The following is an 18313-nucleotide window of genomic DNA, read 5'->3' as shown; positions in this document are numbered from 1 at the left end:
TTAATTAAGCCTATATTATAATTTAATTAGGCCTATATTATAATGCAACTGTGTGTATCTGCATCTCATGACCGTTTAATCCAGAGAAAAGCAGGTTTACGCTATCGCTCAGCGGGCTGCGGTGCGCGCTCCCGCGAGCGCAATCAGATTCTCGCAGACATTCACTTTTTCGCACAACACCGCTGGGCTTCTTTGTGCACTGGTTACCAGGTTTTTTTTTTTATCATTATGTCAGAACTCCGTCTGTATGTGACGCATCTGACTGAGAGTGAGAATGTGTCATATAAGAGGACAACAATGATTAAACTAACACAAATTAGGTTCTGTGAAAAAGTAAGAATATTAAAATATATATTTTCATTAATAGTTTCAGCGCGTCAAGCGTTTTACTTCAGATTTCATGAGCAAACTGTTGTGCAATTGGTGTTTAATTGTAATTAAATAAAACTTCCACTTTTACAGAATTGAAAGCTGGTTTATGTGTGACTCATCTATGCGGCCTTTCCCTCCGTATGTCTCATCCTTTCTAAAGCCTCTCCATCCAAAAAGAAGAGGCCTGGATAGTAATTTATTTCCAAGACTCATTCTCAGTGGTGTCTGTGAACCATTTTCCTCATATTTACACATTTTCATCGGTCCCCGGTGTGGAAAATTCAGTTTGTGTGGAGAGGAGTGGATAATAAAACAGATCAAGCACAAATCAACATTTATTCATGCGCAATTAAAGGAGCAGGGCCTCCTACAGCAGGGTTTAGAGTAAATCCCATCGCATTTTGCGTTGTGGCTTTATTAAAAATGATATACAGTAATCAAGTGGCAGATTCCTTAATTCACGTCTTTTTCTTTCTTTTTTTTTTTTTTTTTTTTCTTTTCTTTCTTTTTTTTTTTTTTGGTATGGTTAACGCTCATAAAAAGGCCGCCAAACCGATAGGCCCTGTAAGGCCCGAACCAAGTTGCATTCTTGTAATTGTTCGTTCTGTGCATCATATTTCTAAGCAGTCAGTTTAAAACGCCATCATAACAGCAAAGCAGCATAAATGATTTTATAGGACAGCTTTCAGGAGCTTTCTAAGGCCCCGAAGCGGATTTGAAATTGGTTAAGAGCATAAGCGGGTGTCATAAGAAAAGGTGATTATGTTCTGGTCAGCAGAAACGTTGCTTTTCACGGATGACATGATTCACTGAAAGGCAACGTTTAAAGTAAACAAACGCCAAGAGGCATTTGCCTGACTGGAAGAACATTAGACAAAGAGCATTTCCTCTTATCACACACCCATCATGATTTTTACACAAACAAATCAACCACTCCCAATAAATAAGCATGTAGCCTGTAGGCTAAATGTTTCTTATTATACGCTACATTTATTGAACATAATATAACAAAATAAATCAATAAATATGTTGGGGAGAATATAACTGGATAAAAGAAACAAAAAAGAAAACCCTTCTTAAAAGTCTATAGAGGGCCTCAATATGTGAGCTAAAAATCAAAGACTGAGGCAGAGCGTGCAGGGATTAGGGAGGTCTCCATGGAAACATCTCAGCAAAACACGCAGGTGGATAAAACACGTTCAGGAGGGTCGGTACATCCGCCTGATGTTTTTCTGCTGAGACATAGCTTAGTTATGTAATATGTGACACTTCATGTTCATGACACCTTTTCTTTTCTTTTTTTTTTCTTTTTCTACGGCTGATTAATAACTCTTCGGTTATTTTAGAAACTGTTGACATAAACCACTTTCTGTCTCTTCAACAAATTAGAAAAAAAAAATGATTTAAAAAACATTTAAAGCCTTGATATCCGATGGGTTCGCTGATAAAATCCAGAACTGCAACAATAATTCACAAACTGCATGGCAGCCAAATAAGGAGCAGAGCAGCTCAACCTCACAGGGCCTCGGGGTATAAGGGACATCACACTTGAATAATTGTGACTGTGTTTCTTTCAGGGACATACGGAAGAGGATAAGGGCCACTGGAAAAAAAGTTAACTGATTTTTTTTATTTTATTTCAGTATAGTATGGGAAAAAAGTCAGAATTCTGACTTTAATCTCAGAATATTGACTTTTGTCTCAGAATTCTGACTTTTTTTTCTCAGAATTCTGACTTTTTTATTGTCAGAATTCAGTCAGAATTCTGAGATTAAAGTCAGAATTCTGACTTTTTTCTCAGAATTCTGACTTTAATCTCAGAATTCTGACTTTTTTCCCATGTTAAACTGAAATAAAATTTAACCAGATGCAGAAAACTCTGTCCACTTTCCAGTCACTGAAAATTGTGGAATTTTCCATAAACACGGAGGGTGTTGGCAAATGAACGAGAAAATGACCGTTGGCCAATAAACTGAATCCCCCCCCCTTAGGGGTGCGGGGTGGGGAGGGGCAAACCAGTTTATTACCGTCATTCTCGCCTCGTATGCGTCAATTACGGCCGGCTCCTGGATAAACGAATATCACAATGGCACCGCTATTATTAATGCCTTTCTGCCTTGTTTTCCTTTCCTCTTTCTTTCCGCGTGTCGCTGCAGAGGGAATGGAGGTTATCGTAGGGGACTGCTTTACATTCCCTGAAACCTGTGATCCGGGGGAATCCGGGGAGCTGCTGGTTGAGAAACAGTCTGGTCCCCTGAAGGTGGCATCATGTGAGGATGGACAGTGGACGGTGAGCGCAGAGTACAAAGACAGAGTCAATATCTCTGAAAAAATAGTTTTCACCCACACAGTGTTCACTGATGGAGGAGCACTGTACACGCTGAAGTGCTCCGGCAAAGAAAAAGGAGAGCTCCTCCAGCTGAAGGTGGTTTTTGCGCATGAAATGCAGGTGAAGCAGGGTGAGAAGGCGGTCCTCCCCTGTTACTTTGAAACCAGCGGTAAAACTGATCTGAGCGCAGTTTGGAAGAAAGAAGGAAAGCCTCTGTGTGTGAAGAACTGCAGCCATTCCTCTGAAGACAGACTGTCAGTATCTGGGAGCTGGTCCACAGATGGAAACCTGTCTCTAACCATCAGAGAGGTGCAGCCTGGGGATTATGGAGATTATTTCTGCTATAACAAAGATCAACCGGGAATCCCTGCTGCGGTTAGGCTGAGAGAAAAAGTCTGATCAGATTCATCACCTGAAGATTTCCACTGGGATTCTTGCTGTTCTCCTGCTGATCACTTTAATCCTCCTGTTTTTGGTTTGTCGTCTATCTGGATTTGATTTTAGAAAGCTGTGCGAGCTGTTAAAGAAAAAACAGCATCCTCCTCAATATGAAGCTGCAGCGGTTTAAATTAGGAATCTTTATAGCTCGAATCAAGGTTTTTTTTATTATTTAGTTGTAACAAAAATTATGATTCAAAGAATATACATGTTCCATCACCATAGCAACCAGATACAGCATACCTGGATATTATAGGGATTAATGTGTAATAAGCATTTCTACCATTGTGTAAATATGGGTGTTTCCCTTTTATCTGTGAATTCCAGCATATTCAAGGTGTGTCTTTTGTTTATCCAGATGAACCACATTTTTCAGGTGGGCTCGGTTTGATGTTAAAATGATAAAATGGTATCTAGCTGAGTCCAACTTGTTCCTGTATCATATTGTCCCAAACTACATGTTTAAGAGTCCCTGTACCATTTAGATTACTAAATACATGGAAGATTGGAGAGCTTTTTCAGTGTTGCCTGATCTTTATCTGACTGATAAGATTTTATCTACCAGCTCACAGCATGCTTGGAAGAGTGAGCAAGAAAGAAAAGAAAAGTCGGACTAACTAAAAAACAAAACATAAACCATTAAGGACAGCAGCAGCAAAAAACATCTCTGTAAACAAACAGAAAACACCAAATTACAAAAAAAATGCAATCAATGTATAATAACTACCTTAAAATCTCTAAAAAATACTTGTGTATCGAGTACATTACCCTCATCTCCCCGCATACAAGCCTGATCTAAAAAACCTGCAGGGCCTCCTATCAAAGAAACAAACAAATAAAATGCGTATTTGTCCTAATAAAAATTCAATATAACAACCAGTCTTTAAAAACACTCACCCACATTCTTCACAAATGTCTAACATGTTTGGAACCAAGAGGCATCCTGGCGTCTAACGGAAAATGACACCTTCCCAGAAATGCTCACAGCTTCCGCTTTTATACTGAAGAGCGACCTGTAAGATAAGGTTTAAGTATCTGATCAGTCAACACTGTTCACTGATCAGGGAGAGAAGGACTGTTTGGGACAGAGATCAGATAGACTGCTGGGGACAGAGGATCCACCCTCTCTCTGCTGCAGGGCAGAGCCACTCTCAGTCTTCTCAGAACAGAGTCCTGCTCACTTGCTCTACCAGCCATCATGCTCCGCATCTTTCTTTACAGTCTTGCGATCCTTCATTTGAGTTTTGTCGAAGGCCACCTGGTAACTGGAGCTCTGAGGCAGACTGTGAAGCTCTCATCTCAGACAAGCTGCAGTGAAGGAGCCGCTGAACTGATCCGCAGGCTGGGAGATGACAGCGCAGTGCCTGTTGCCTCAGCTCCTGTTAACCAGCCTTTAAAGCCGGTGGAAGCATAGGGAGGATGGATATCTCTTCATCAGGAGTTTACCTGAAGGACGTTACATGGCACTGCTGCTGGTTTCTGTTGCTTTTTCCACCTGGATGGGTTGCTGCCTCTGGTCTCATAGATCCGCCTCATCAGCAGGGAAGGAAAACTGTCTACAAATGGCATGCTTGAAGAAAGAAAGCTGCACATCGATCAAAGGAGATGGGCTATTTATTCTCTAATTTGTTAATTGGAATTTCATAACCTTTCTCATGGTCAGCATAGTGGAACAGAGCCTGTATGTGGGATGTAGAAGGAGGGACGGTCAGAGTTTGAGCCACTTTATTTCAGAAAGTTGGCTCCAAGAAGAACATTAAGATATAGAAATATTCTCTTTAAAATATTTATAAATATTCTCTCGTATACCACTTTAATTTGAAAAACAAGTGTATGGTTTGCCTCCAACAGGAAGCAAAACAAATCAGAATGACTCAGTTGCCTAAGCACATTTTCCGCAGGTTAAACGATCAGATAAGTATCTTGGCTGATAAGATAACCATGCACCACTAAAGGTTGAATTCACTAGAGCATTTCTCCTCCTTGATAGATAACTGCAGATCTAGTGGCATGCTTGCTAACTGTTGTATATTCATTTTATCTTCTCATCGTTTAACTGTTTGTTCTCTCTCATTTTATCCATGTGAATAAAGCAATAAAGTAAATCATGTCGTAAATAACATAGTGCAAAGATCTACTTAAATGCATCCTGTGTTTTATGTGATCAACATTTTCCCTTTTGGATCAAAATCAGTCTTTTTTCTGTTGATTAAAGGTGATCAGATAAAAACCTTAATATAGTTTTTTAAACAAAGAAGCTAAAAGTCAGGAAAAAGATTTTGTAAATGCTTCATGCTGGCTCAACCCAATAGCAAAAACAAACTACAAACAACTACAGGCCATCCAATCAAAGTAGCCTATTCCTAGCAAATAATGCATTTAGATGGTTAGAAACAAAAATCACAAGCAGTAAATCAAAATACTGCACCTACAGCAGAGGTGGATAATCAGAGAGTAAAAGTCTGATCAGAAAGAAGCCTCAATCAGCTGCATTTCCAGTACTAATGTCTAAAACTGCAGTCCATAATAAGTCCTGCTCCAGCACAGTTCAGTGTGAGCTCACCCACAGAGCTCTCCATGGCTGCATGTTTATCTACTTACTGTATCCAGCCCTCGATTATTTGATTTTTAAACCACTGGTTTCAAATCATCTGGGTAATTGAACAGGGTGAAGGAAAGCTGGATGGCGGAGATTACAAAACCAAACGATAGGATTACCGGTAAAAAAAAAAAAGACTGTAATATATATATAAAAAAAAACACTTTATGTTCTCTATGACATGCATCCATATCCACACATTTACATACAACTATGGGGAATTTATAGAAGCCAAATAACCTAACAGTCATTTTTTTGGACTGTGGGAGGAGGCCAGAGTACCCTGAGAGAATCCACACATGCCCAGGTAGAACATGCAAACTCCATGCAGAAAGACCCCTGGTCAGGAATCGAACCTGGAACCTTCTTGCTGCAAGACAGCAGTGCTACTCACTCGGCCAATTAACATGTTCACTACATGTATTTAAAGGAGTTAAAAATAAAGATCAATAAAGGAGTCAACGTGAGCCGTAAATCAATATGAATGCGAGTGTGATGTCATCAGTGTGAGTGGAAATGTGTGGAGAAACCAAATCAAACCAATGCCACTACAGTGGGCTCAGGAACAGGGAAAGATGATGTAGAGATGGACTGCTGAAGACAGTGGACCCTCCCTCATCTCCGCCCCTTCTGATGCAGGGCAGACCCCCCCCCCCAGACACCCCCAGAGCCACACACTTTTAGCCACACTCTCTCAGCCACACCCCCAGAGCCACATTTCAAAAGCCAGTCTCTCAGCCACACCCCCAGAGCCACATGCCAAAAGACACACTCTCTCAGCCACCCACACCTGGGTGTGGGATGTGGAAGGAGGATGGGCGGTCAGGGTTTGAGCCACTTTGTTTCAGAAAGTTGGCTCCAAGAAGAACATTAAGATATAGAAATATGCTCTTTAAGATATTTTAAAATATTCTCTCGTTTAAAACTTTTTGAAAAACAAGTGTACGGTTTGTCTCCAACAGGATGCAAAACAAATCAGAATGACTCAGTTGCCTAAGCACATTTTCCCTGCGGTGATGCAGGTTAAACGATCAGATAAGAATGTTAACGCGCAGGTGCAAACAGGTGCAGGAGGGTGGTGTCGGAATCTTTTTCTACATTAGTACTCCGGGAAACCTTTTGAGCAACTTGTCTAATTACATCTATTATATCTGTTAACACATAGCTCATTTCAGTAATGAGTTTTTAATAACCTTTTCTCTCTTTTTTTTTATTTTACACTGTAAGCTGATAAATTACTCACCTGTTATTTAGAAACTGATGACAAAATCACTTTCTGTAAATGTATAATGTTTTTGTTTGTTTGTTTGTTTTTTAATCCGAAAGTTAAACCACTTAAAGTCTTGATATCCGATGGGTTCGCTGTTAACTCGGCATATATCGGGCATCACTTCTGCATAGCTGTGATTGTGTCTGTTTCTGTCAGGGACACATAAAAGTGTAAAAGAAAAATGCATGTTCAGAAACCTTAATGCATTCATCTGAAAAAACACCAAAGAGGAAGCAATTAGATTAAAGGGGGATAAACTAAAGGGATAACCTAGTATTGACTCTGGGTATGCTGATCTGACAGAACACAGGTGTTATGCCAGAGTTTTTATCCCTGACAGAATTGGTATCCCCTCGCCGGGAGCGCGCACAGAGTTGGAGCTGATCGATTTCCCTCCGATTTAATTCCAACTTGGAACTTGAGATGTCTTATTTTTAAGAACGATGAGTGTTGTTATTTACTGTTGTCAACCATATTCTTATACTGAAAATAAAATCGTAAATGGAGTGTTTGTGAACAAGAATATTACTCTATTATATGTCATATTTAGTGCTTAAATCTAGATTTGTGTTTTATATTGACTGAAAATGTCTGCATGTTGTATGTAATTGAGGCGCAGTGAACTCAATCAGCTTTTCTATCAGTCGGGAATTACCGTACACGACACCGGCTTTCAAATTATCCAAATTATGTGTTGTTTACATTGCAAAAAATGTAAATCTAAATAAGTCATTTTTTTCTTAAAATAAGTGCATTTTGTCTCGTATTGAGGAGGTATGTGAGACACTTTCCCCATGGGAAAAAAAAAACAATTTACACTGAAAATAAGAAAAACACAATTGCATTGACTTATTTCAAGTGCTTATTATCTAATAATCTCATTTTAAGAGTAAAAATATTCGTTCCATTGGCAAATTAACTTATTCAACTACTCAAATTAGGGGTAAATACACTTCATTTAAGATTGTCTATACTTGTTTTCTAGATCGTTTTTGCAGTGTAGTACTAAAGCAATCAGTCTATATGGACAGAACAAAAAAACTCAACCCACAGCCCTACAGTTACAAAAAACAGGAGCCAAGATAAGTGCATATAGCCTGGTGAGGGAGGAGAAAAACCTGCCAAACATGAAGAGTAGCTTTGGGTGGTGCTCTTTCATTCCAATCCAATAACTTCTATTTAAGATATTAGTAGTCACCTTTTGTTATGACGCGCTTATGCTGTCATCTGATAATGCAGCTGCAGGGCCAGATAAGGCTTCTAAACCTGTCCTGTAAATATATTTGGAGTTTAAGTTGATTGTTTAGATAAAAGATGCACAAAAACTTATCAGTCAGATAAAGAACAGTTAATACAGGAAAAGCTTCTCCAGCCTGGTGATGCTACAATAACAGCAACATTAATACTTTCTAACATTAACACACACCCTGACACAAATAATTAGAGTAATCATTTATTTATTCGTTTATGAATTAATCTTTCATGTATTTAGTAATCTAAATGTTACAGAGACTCTAAAACATGTAGTTTGGGGCAATATCCTACAGCAGCAAATGGCAAAAAGACAAAAGTTATAAACATCAAACCAACCCCACCTGAAAAATGTATTCATCTGGATAAACAAAAGACGCAACTTGAACACGTTGGACTTCACAGATAAAAGGGAAAAACACATATTCACGCTGGTAGAAATGCCTATTACACATTAATACCTAGTTTACTATCATGTTATGCTGTCTCTGGTTGCCATGGTGATGGAACATGCATAGATTGATTGATGAATCATCATTTTTGTTACAACTGAATAAAAAAAAACACTTGATTCGAGCTATAAAGCCATTAGATTTCTAATTTAAACCGCTGCAGATTCATATTGAGGAGGACAATGGTTTCTCTTTAACAGCTCGCACAGCTTTCTAAAATCAAACCCAGATAGACAACAAACCAAAAACAGGATTAAAGTGATCAGCAGGATCCCAGCAAGAATCCAAGTGGAAATCTTCCAGGGATGAATCTGTCCAGAGCAGCTCTGTGTTTGCTGCAGAGAAGAAAAGAGAAAGGAGTGAGAATGACACAACAACAGTTTAATATTCTGCAGAAAATAAATCTACTGAATGCAGCCACTCACATGATGTTCAGGTGAAGCAGTGGTTTTCTGATCAGACTTTTTCTCCCTCAGCCTAACTGCAGCAGGGATTCCCGGTTGATCTTTGTTATAGCAGAAATAATCTCCATAATCCCCAGGCTGCACCTCTCTGATGGTTAGAGACAGGTTTCCATCTGTGGACCAGCTCCCAGGTACTGACAGTCTGTCTTCAGAGGAATGGCTGCAGTTCTTCACACACAGAGGCTTTCCTTCTTTCTTCCAAACTGCGCTCAGATCAGTTTTACCGCTGGTTTCAAAGTAACAGGGGAGGACCGCCTTCTCACCCTGCTTCACCTGCATTTCATGCGCAAAAACCACCTTCAGCTGGAGGAGCTCTCCTTTTTCTTTGCCGGAGCACTTCAGGGTGTACACTGCTCCTCCATCAGTGAACACCGTATGGGTGAAAACTATTTTTTCAGAGATTTTGACTCTGTCTCTGTACTCTGCGCTCACCGTCCACTGTCCATCCTCACATGATGCCACCTTCAGGGGACCAGACTGTTTCTCAACCAGCAGCTCCCCGGATTCCCCCAGATTACAGCTTTCAGGGAATGTAAAGCAGTCCCCTACGATCACCTCCATTCCCTTTGCGGCAGCATGCAGACAGAAAGAGATGAAAATAAGGAAGGAAAGTCCTGATCGTAGCGGTGCCATTTTCATTCATCCAGGAGCAGCTCAGACTGGAAGCATGCAAGGCGAGGATTTTACATCAGTAGGCAGCAGACTCCTCCCTTTGGGAGGTCCGACACCGCGTCACTATTATTATTGTTATTATTGGCTCGTTGTTTTTCCAACACCCACCCCCTTATGAGAAATTCGACACGCTTATACGCCGCAAAAAAATAAAATCTAAATAAGCATCTTTCGCTTTAAATAAGTGAATATTCTATTGAATTTAGTAGGGAAATTGGACACTTTGCCAATGGAACATGACAATTTACATTTAAAATAAGAAAAAAACAACTGCATTGTCTTATTTCTAGTGCATTTTTATCTAATTTTAAGAGTAAAAATACTCATTCCATTGACAAACCATCTAATTAACCTACTCAAATTAAGGATAAATACACATAATCTAAAAATGTTTACTTATTTCTAGATCGTTTTTGCTGTATCTCTCTCAAGCGACAAAGATTGCTATGGAGTCGCAGGACCTTCAACAGTTAAAAGCAAAAGTTAGCGTTTATCTATTGTGGCCTATATATTTCCTTTGGTTTACAGCTGCTTTCGTTTGACTTTTCTTTAAGGCTTCGTATTTTCTGGAATAATCAGACTAATAAAAAAAAAAAAAAACAAAAAAAAAAAAAAAAAAAAAAAACAAAGCCAATCATCTCCAGTTGGGGATGAACCTGGTTTGAAACGGAACTGCAGCAGCATTTCATTTCCATCCAGAGCTGAACATATGGCTCCAATCAGTTCTTCCCACTGAGCAAATAGGTTGAATTGGTTCAAATGTTTCCTTTGCATGTGTAAAGCAGTGCAGTGGCTGTTTCTCTTTAGCTCTTCTTCCATCTCTTCCATCAATTCATTCAAAGCGTAAAAATGTCCAAAATTCCAAAAGTCAAAATTGCTGATCAAGCCTATTTAGAAACACACCTCTCTCACTGTATTCAGACGCCAAACTTAAAACCTTTAAATTACGCAGTGGTTAATCGATGCAGTTTATTTGCTGTCAGAAAAATATTTAATTATTCTTTTAAAAGCAGTTCAAATGTGAATTAAGAACAACCAAAGCCGCCTTCCTACAACCCATGCGTAAGGGAATTATACCAAAGGGAAAAGATAACACATTTGTTAAGACTCCAAAAAAGACATTTTCAGCCAACATTGGGGTCCTGTGGAGGATTTACTCAAGTAAACAAGTTATATAACTACATTTTTATTTTTATTTATTTATTTATTTTTTTTTTTTACATAGACCTGTCATCTGAGGTGAATTCTTGTGCTATGTTTGTATGATTAGGCTGAGACCACAATTATGATGCTGAAACAGTAAATGTCATGCTGGGTCATCCCCAGGGCATCCTGTCTGACCGCGACCTCATCTCCCAGGTGTGGAGAGGATTTTGCTCGGCGCTTGGGGCCAAGGTCTCTCTCACTTCCGGTTACCACCCTCAATCCAACAGTCAAGTGGAAAGAATGAACCAGGAGTCAGAAACCACCCTCAGATGTCTCACTGAGTCAGACCCTTTAAACTTGAGTCAACTTTTGAGCTGGGAGAATACGCTCTGTCTCCACAGCTACAGGTCTATCTCCCTTCAGATACCACCCTTGTTTCCCTCAGAAGAGGCAGACATCGCTCGCTCCGTACAACAGCACATCCGCCTCTGCTGGACCATCTGGAACCGGGCCAGGACGTCCCTGGGAAGGACCTCCCAGCAGAATCAACGGTGGGCTAATCGTAGGAGGAGAGCTGCCCTTTCCTATCGCCCGGGCCAGAAGGTCTGGCTCTCCACTCGTGACATCCCCCTCAAATCAATGTCCAGGAAGATGAAGGTCAACATAATGGAGCAGAGTGGATTGCAACAAATATGATATATATAACATAATAGTGGGGAGTGGCGGCATAGTGGTGAAGGCTTAGAGCATGGAATCCTGAGGTTCTGAGTTCGAAACCCACTCCCACAAACTGCCACTCTGGCTCTCTGAGCAAGACCCTTAAACCCCGGACGCCCCACGCTGGCAGCCCACTGCTCCCCAAGGGAGCTGATTCACTGTTAAGTTTTTTCAGATCCTGTGTCACTAAAGGACAGATGTAGGTCAGTTTTGTTCATTTCTTTGTTCTCAATTAGATTTTTTTGTTTTTATCCAAGATTGGCTATACGTAGGTTATCATGAGCTGGGTTTTTTTTTTTTTTTTTTTTTTTTTTTTTTGGTAAATGGTTAACGCCACCAAGTTAGCTTGAGATTATGATTTATGTTTTTTTATTAATTTTTTTTTTTTCTATTTGTGCATCTTATTTCTAAGCAATTAGCTTTAAACATACGGTTGCCAAACCGGTAGACCCCCTAGGGCCCCAACCAATGTGCAATTTGTGCCCTTTTTGTGCATTTTATTTCTATGCAATCACCTTAAATGTCATAAAAAAAGCAGAGCAGCTAAATATATATTCGCACAGGTTTATCACATGAGTTTTCTCAGGCCCTGAAGCTGAATAGGCATTGTTTCTTTAGAGAGTATTACGGTGTGTCATAACAAAAGTTAAAAAAAAACCGCAACATGTACAGCATGGAGCGCTTCCTTTTATGACGCATCCGGCATCCGTCAGACTCACACACAAATCTGCCAAGTGTTATTTCACATATCAGGTTTCACTATCTGATTAGTCATCACATGTTTACTGATCAGAGAGAGGTGGGTTGTTGGACAGAGGATCCTCCCTCATCTCCTCCCTCTCTCTGCTGCAGGGCAGAGCCACACTCAGTCTTCTCAGAACAGAGTCCTGTTCATTTGCTCTACCTGCCATCATGCTCCGCATCTTTCTTTCCACTCTTGCGATCCTTCATTTGAGTTTTGTCGAAGGCCACCTGGTAACTGGAGCTCTGAGGCAGACTGTGAAGCTCTCATCTCAGACAAGCTGCAGTGAAGGAGCCGCTAAACTGATCCGCAGGCTGGCAGATGACAGCGCAGTGCCTGTTGCCTCAGCTCCTGTTAACCAGCCTTTAAAGCCGGTGGAAGCATATAGAGGGAGGATGGATATCTCTTCATCAGGAGTTTATCTGAAGGACGTCAACTATAATGATAACGGACATTATGAATTCCTCTGCGGTGGCAACATGATTATTATCAGGCTGGATGTTCTGGTTATCTTGGATATTTCAGTGTGTGAAGGGCAAACAGTGAGACTTCCCTGCTTCTCTCAAACTCTGGGTGAACATGTGGAGTCTGTTCAGTGGGATACAAAGGAGAAGCCTGTAATAAAAGTGGAACTCTCCAGCCAAACGGCTGAATATGCAGAAGGGTTTAAAGACCGCGCGTCTTTCTCTGACTTGGAGTCTGGGGACCTGTCGCTGATCCTGCAGCAGGTCCAGCTGGAGGATCAAGGGGACTATTTCTGCTTTGCCCAGGGAGGCTCCAGGGGGAAGAGACGCCCTGCTGCATGGAGACTGGAGGTCCATCAGGAGCAATGTAACAATAAACCATCCACCACTCCACCTGTGAGTATACAGCTCTACCATGTAGATCATCGCTCATATCGTGTCTAATGTTAGTTTTCATTCCTGATCCACAGCAAACAACACAGGGGCCACCTGGACTAAAGGAACCACATGTTATCATCGCAGTCCTGACGGCACTGCTGCTGGTTTCTGTTGCTTTTTCCATCTGGATGGGTTGCTGCCTCTGGTCTCATAGATCCGCCTCATCAGCAGGGAAGGAAAACTGTCTACAAATGGCATGCTTGAAGAAAGAAAGCTGCACATCGATCGAAGGAGATGGACTGTAATATGTTGAATTTGTTGGTAATTGGAATTTTGTAAAGTTTCTCATGGTCAGCATAGTGGAACAGAGCCTGTATGTGGGATGTGGAAGGAGGGACGGTCAGGGTTTGAGCCACTTTATTTCAGTAAGTTGGCTCCAAGAAGAACATTAAGACATACAAATATTAACAAGTGTATGGTTTGCCTCCAACAGGATGCAAAACAAATCAGAATGACTCAGTGGCCTAAGCACATTTTCCCTGCAGTGATGCAGATAAGAATGTTGAAAAGGTGCATTAAACAGGTGCAGGGCGGTGTCGGAATCTTTTTTTGCATTAAAACAGAAATACTGTGAATCCTGTTGAGCAACTTGTCTAATTATATCTGTTATATCTGTTAACGCATAGTTCATTTCAGTAATAAGTCACTTCCAATGACCTTTTCTCTCTCTTTTTTTTTTTTTTTTTGGACCGTAAGCTGGTATATGACTCGCCTGTTATTTAGAAAAAGTGTTGATCTCCTATGGGTTCCCTCTTAACTCGGGATATATCTGGCATCACGTGACTGTGTCTGTTTCTGTCAGGGACACATAAAGGTGTAAAAGAAAAATGCATGTCCAGAAACCTTAATGCATTAATTTGAAAATATATAATTGCAGTATCTGTCGAATATTTTGGAAAGAGCACATACAGATATTTGCACAATATGCAATGGACACTGTTCAGTGTGACTTTTGCAGTCACAGTGCATGGTTGGAGGTTAAGTGAAAAACAGGAAGGAAACACTCTAGACTCCAAACCTCATGTACAAAAAATACATTTTAAAGCGCATCAACGGGTGTGTATCCCTTTAGACATGTAAAAAAAAAAGAAGAATTTGTTAGACCACCATACGCAAAGAAAAGTCATATTTAGTGCTTATTTGTGTTTTACATTGACTGAAAATGTCTGCATGTTGCAGCTCTTCGAAAACACGATACCGGCTTTCAAATTATCCAAATTATGTGTTGTTTACACTGCAAAAAATGTAAATCTAAATAAGTCATTTTTTTTGTTAAAATAAGTGCATTTTGTCTTGTATTGAGGAGGTAAGTGAGACACTTTACCCATTGGAGAAGACAATTTACATTTAAAATAAGAAAAACACAATTGCATTGACTTATTTCAAGTGCACATTATCGAATTATCTTGTTTTAAGAGTAAAAATACTCATTCTATTGACAATCAACTTACTTAACTACTCAAATTAGTGGTAAGTACAATTAATTTAAGATTTTCTTTACTTGTTTTCTATATTGTTTTGCAGTGTAGTACTAAAGCAATCAGTCTATATGGACAGAACAAAAAAAAGACAACCCACAGCCCTACAGTTGCGAAAAAAAAAAAAAAAAAACAGGAGCCAAAAACCTGCCAAACATGAAGAGTAGCTTTTGGTGGTGTTTTTTCAAATCAAATAACTTCTACTTAAGAGTCATCTTTTGTTATGACGCGCTTATGCTGTCATCTGATAAGTAAACCATGTCTACTCAGCCGCAGTGCCAGAAAAAGCTTGTAAACCTGCAAATATATTTGAGCTGCTCTTTTATGATGTGTAAGATGATTGCTTAAGATGCACAAAATCTTATTAGTCATATAAAGAACAGGCAATGCGGGGAAACCTTAATCAGCCTGGTGCTGCTACAATAACAACAACACATATTAACACACACCCTTACACAGTTAATTAGAATAATCTTTATTTATTCATTTTTCAAATAATCTTCTATGTATTTAGTAATCTAAATGTTACAAAGACTCTTAAACATGTAGTTTGGGACAGTATATACAGCAACAAGTTGGACAAAGCTAGAAACAAAAAGTTATAAACATCAAAACAAGCCCACACCCTGAAAAATGTGGATGATCTGGATTAAACAAAAGACGCATCTTGAACACACAGATAAAAGGGAAAAACACATATTTACACGCTGGTAGAAATGCTTATTACACATCAATCCCTAGTTTATTATCCTGTTATGCTGTCTCTGGTTGCCATGGTGATGGAATATGCATAGATTCATTGATGAATCATCATTTTTGTTACAACTGAATAAAAAACAAACACTTGATTCGAGCTATAAAGCCAGTAGATTCCTAATTTAAACCGCTGCAACTTCATATCGAGGAGGAAGCTGTTTTTTCTTTAACAGCTCGCCGAGCTTTCTAAATTCAAATCCAGATAGACAACAAACCAAAAACAGGAGGATTAAAGTGATCAGCAGGATCCCAGCAAGAATCCCAGTGGAAATCTTCCAGGGATGAATCTGTTCAGAGCAGCTCTGTGTTTGCTGCAGAGAAGAAAAGAGAAAGGAGTGAGAATGAAACAACAACAGTTTAATATTCTGCAGAAAATAAATCTACTGAATGCAGCCACTCACATGATGTTCAGGTGAAGCAGTGGTTTTCCGATCAGACTTTTTCTCCTTCAGCCTAACCGCAGCAGGCATTCCTGGTTGATCTTTGTTATAGCAGAAATAATCTCCATAATCCCCAGGCTGCACCTCTCTGATGGTTAGAGACAGGTTTCCATCTGTGGACCAGCTCCCAGATACTGACAGTCTGTCTTCAGAGGAATGGCTGCAGTTCTTCACACACAGAGGCTTTCCTTCTTTCTTCCAAACTGCGCTCAGATCAGTTTTACCGCTGGTTTCAAAGTAACAGGGGAGGACCGCCTTCTCACCCTGCTTCACCTGCATTTCATGCGCAAAAACCACCTTCAGCTGGAGGAGCTCTCCTTTTTCTTTGCCGGAGCACTTCAGCGTGTACACTGCTCCTCCATCAGTGAACACTGTGTGGGTGAAAACTATTTTTTCAGAGATTTTGACTCTGTCTCTGTACTCTGCGCTCACCGTCCACTGTCCATCCTCACATGATGCCACCTTCAGGGGATCAGACTTTTTCTCAGCCAGCAGCTCCCCGGATTCCCCCGGATCGCAGCTTTCAGGGAATGTAAAGCCGTCCCCTACGATCACATCCATTCCCTCTGCAGCGACATGCAGGCAGAAAGAGATGAAAATAAGGAAGGAAAGTCCTGATCGTTGCGGTGCCATATTCATTCATCCAGGAGCAGCTCAGACTGGAAGCCTGCAAGGCGAGGATTTTACATCAGTAGGCAGCAGACTCCTCCCTTTGGGAGGCGCGTCGCTATTATTATTGTTATTATTGGCTCGTTGTTTTTCCAACACCCACCCCCTTATGAGAAATTCGACACGCTTATACACGGCAAAAAAAAAAAAAAAAAAAAAAAAAAAAAAAATCTAAATAAGCATCTTTCGCTTTGAATAAGTGCATATTCTATTGAATTTAGTAGGGAAATTGGACACTTCGCCAATGGAACAAGACAATTTACATTTTAAATGAGAAAAAACAATTATTTTGTCTTTTTTTTTTTTTTTTACAAGTAAATACACTTAATTTAAAATATATTTACTTATTCCTGGATCGTTTTTGCAGTGTACAGATGTGAAGCTGGACAGAGTTGTCTGCATCTGAACCAGATGCCTGGCATCGTGTTTGTGTTATAAAACTAATTGATAGATTTTATCCACATAATAAAACAAATATTTCCTTTAGAGTCCATATATACTGCATTAATGAAGAGTCTGACTGAGGGCTGGAGTGGGACTATTACAGACCATGGAGTCTCATGCCTCAGGCTGGCCTACTGAACATCGAAGGCACGTAGGAGTCATAATGACAGTTATGCATGTATCAGGTGGGGCGTGGTTGCTATGGTAACACATGTGGTGACAGTTGATTGCTCCAATGGGTGTGTTTACCTGCACTCCGGAGGAGAGAGAGGAGCGGGCAGTTGTATTTCTGTGTAAAACGGGGGAATTACCCGGATTGTGACCGAGGACGTGGCCCTAAACCAACTAGTAGACCGCTAAAAACAACATCAAGTGGCCTAGGGTCTCCCAATTAAATGTACATAGGTCTGGCTTAACAGAAATTATATATTTTATTTATGCATTATTTTACAATTAGAAGACAAACTTTATTATTCTACTTTAAAATCCAATGAGGCACAGGAACCTGTGACTAAACAAGAAGCAATTGTCATTGTATGTTGTGTAGTTGCTCTGTTTTAAAATCAATAAAATGTAAGTTCTAAAAAACAAGTGAATTGAGGAATCCGCCATTTGATTATATCTTTTTTAATAAAGCCACAAAGCAAAATGCGATAGGATTTACTCTAACTCCTGCTGTAGGAGGCCCTGCTCCTTTAATCGCGCATGAATAAATGTTGATTGAACTGTTTTATTATCCTCTCCACACAAACTGAATTTTCCACACCGGGGACCGATGAAAATGTGTAAATATGAGGAAAATGGTTCACAGACACCACTGAAAATGAATCTTCGAAATAAATTACTATCCTGGCCTCTTCTTTTTGGGTGGAAAGGCTTTGGAAAGGATCGGATACGGAGGAAAAAGCCGTATAGATGAGTCACACTTAAACCAGGCTGATTGTAAACATATGGCCCCACATGTCATTTTTGCTTTTTTTTTTGGCGGTTAACGCTCATAAAACTGCAGCCAAACCGATAGACCCTGTAAGGCCCGAACCAAGTTGCATAATTGTAATTGTTCATTCTTTGCATCATATTTCCAAGCAGTCAGTTTAAAGCGTCATCATAAGAGCAGAGCAGCACAAATGTTTTTATAGGACAGATTTCAGGAGCTTTCTAGGGCCCTGAAG

General features: G+C 40.0%; 3 protein-coding genes across 3 annotated transcripts; 1 reads left to right on the top strand and 2 right to left on the bottom strand.

The window, feature by feature from the left end:
- Window positions 1-8746: 8746 nt before the first annotated feature.
- Window positions 8747-9979, bottom strand: LOC119796623. The gene is made up of 2 exons (XM_038305251.1): window positions 9137-9979; window positions 8747-9046 (listed from the first exon to the last, which is right to left on the bottom strand). Exons 1-2 carry the CDS (start codon window positions 9812-9814, stop codon window positions 8861-8863), a joined length of 864 nt encoding a protein of 287 aa, XP_038161179.1. The 5' UTR covers window positions 9815-9979; the 3' UTR covers window positions 8747-8860.
- A 2616-nt stretch (window positions 9980-12595) lies between these two features.
- LOC119796626 lies at window positions 12596-13929 on the top strand. Its single transcript, XM_038305255.1, has 2 exons — window positions 12596-13312; window positions 13387-13929. Exons 1-2 carry the CDS (start codon window positions 12623-12625, stop codon window positions 13597-13599), a joined length of 903 nt encoding a protein of 300 aa, XP_038161183.1. The 5' UTR covers window positions 12596-12622; the 3' UTR covers window positions 13600-13929.
- Window positions 13930-15512: 1583 nt separating this feature from the next.
- On the bottom strand, window positions 15513-16740 carry LOC119796625. The gene is made up of 2 exons (XM_038305253.1): window positions 15990-16740; window positions 15513-15899 (listed from the first exon to the last, which is right to left on the bottom strand). The coding sequence occupies exons 1-2, from the start codon at window positions 16665-16667 to the stop codon at window positions 15711-15713; spliced, it is 867 nt and encodes a 288-aa protein (XP_038161181.1). The 5' UTR covers window positions 16668-16740; the 3' UTR covers window positions 15513-15710.
- Between the last annotated feature and the right edge of the window lie 1573 nt (window positions 16741-18313).

This window comes from Cyprinodon tularosa, unplaced genomic scaffold (genome assembly GCF_016077235.1).
Source record: "Cyprinodon tularosa strain WSP-4 unplaced genomic scaffold, ASM1607723v1 ctg553, whole genome shotgun sequence".
Taxonomy (NCBI): Eukaryota; Metazoa; Chordata; class Actinopteri; order Cyprinodontiformes; family Cyprinodontidae; genus Cyprinodon; species Cyprinodon tularosa.
This window is presented reverse-complemented; position numbering and strand designations above follow the sequence as displayed.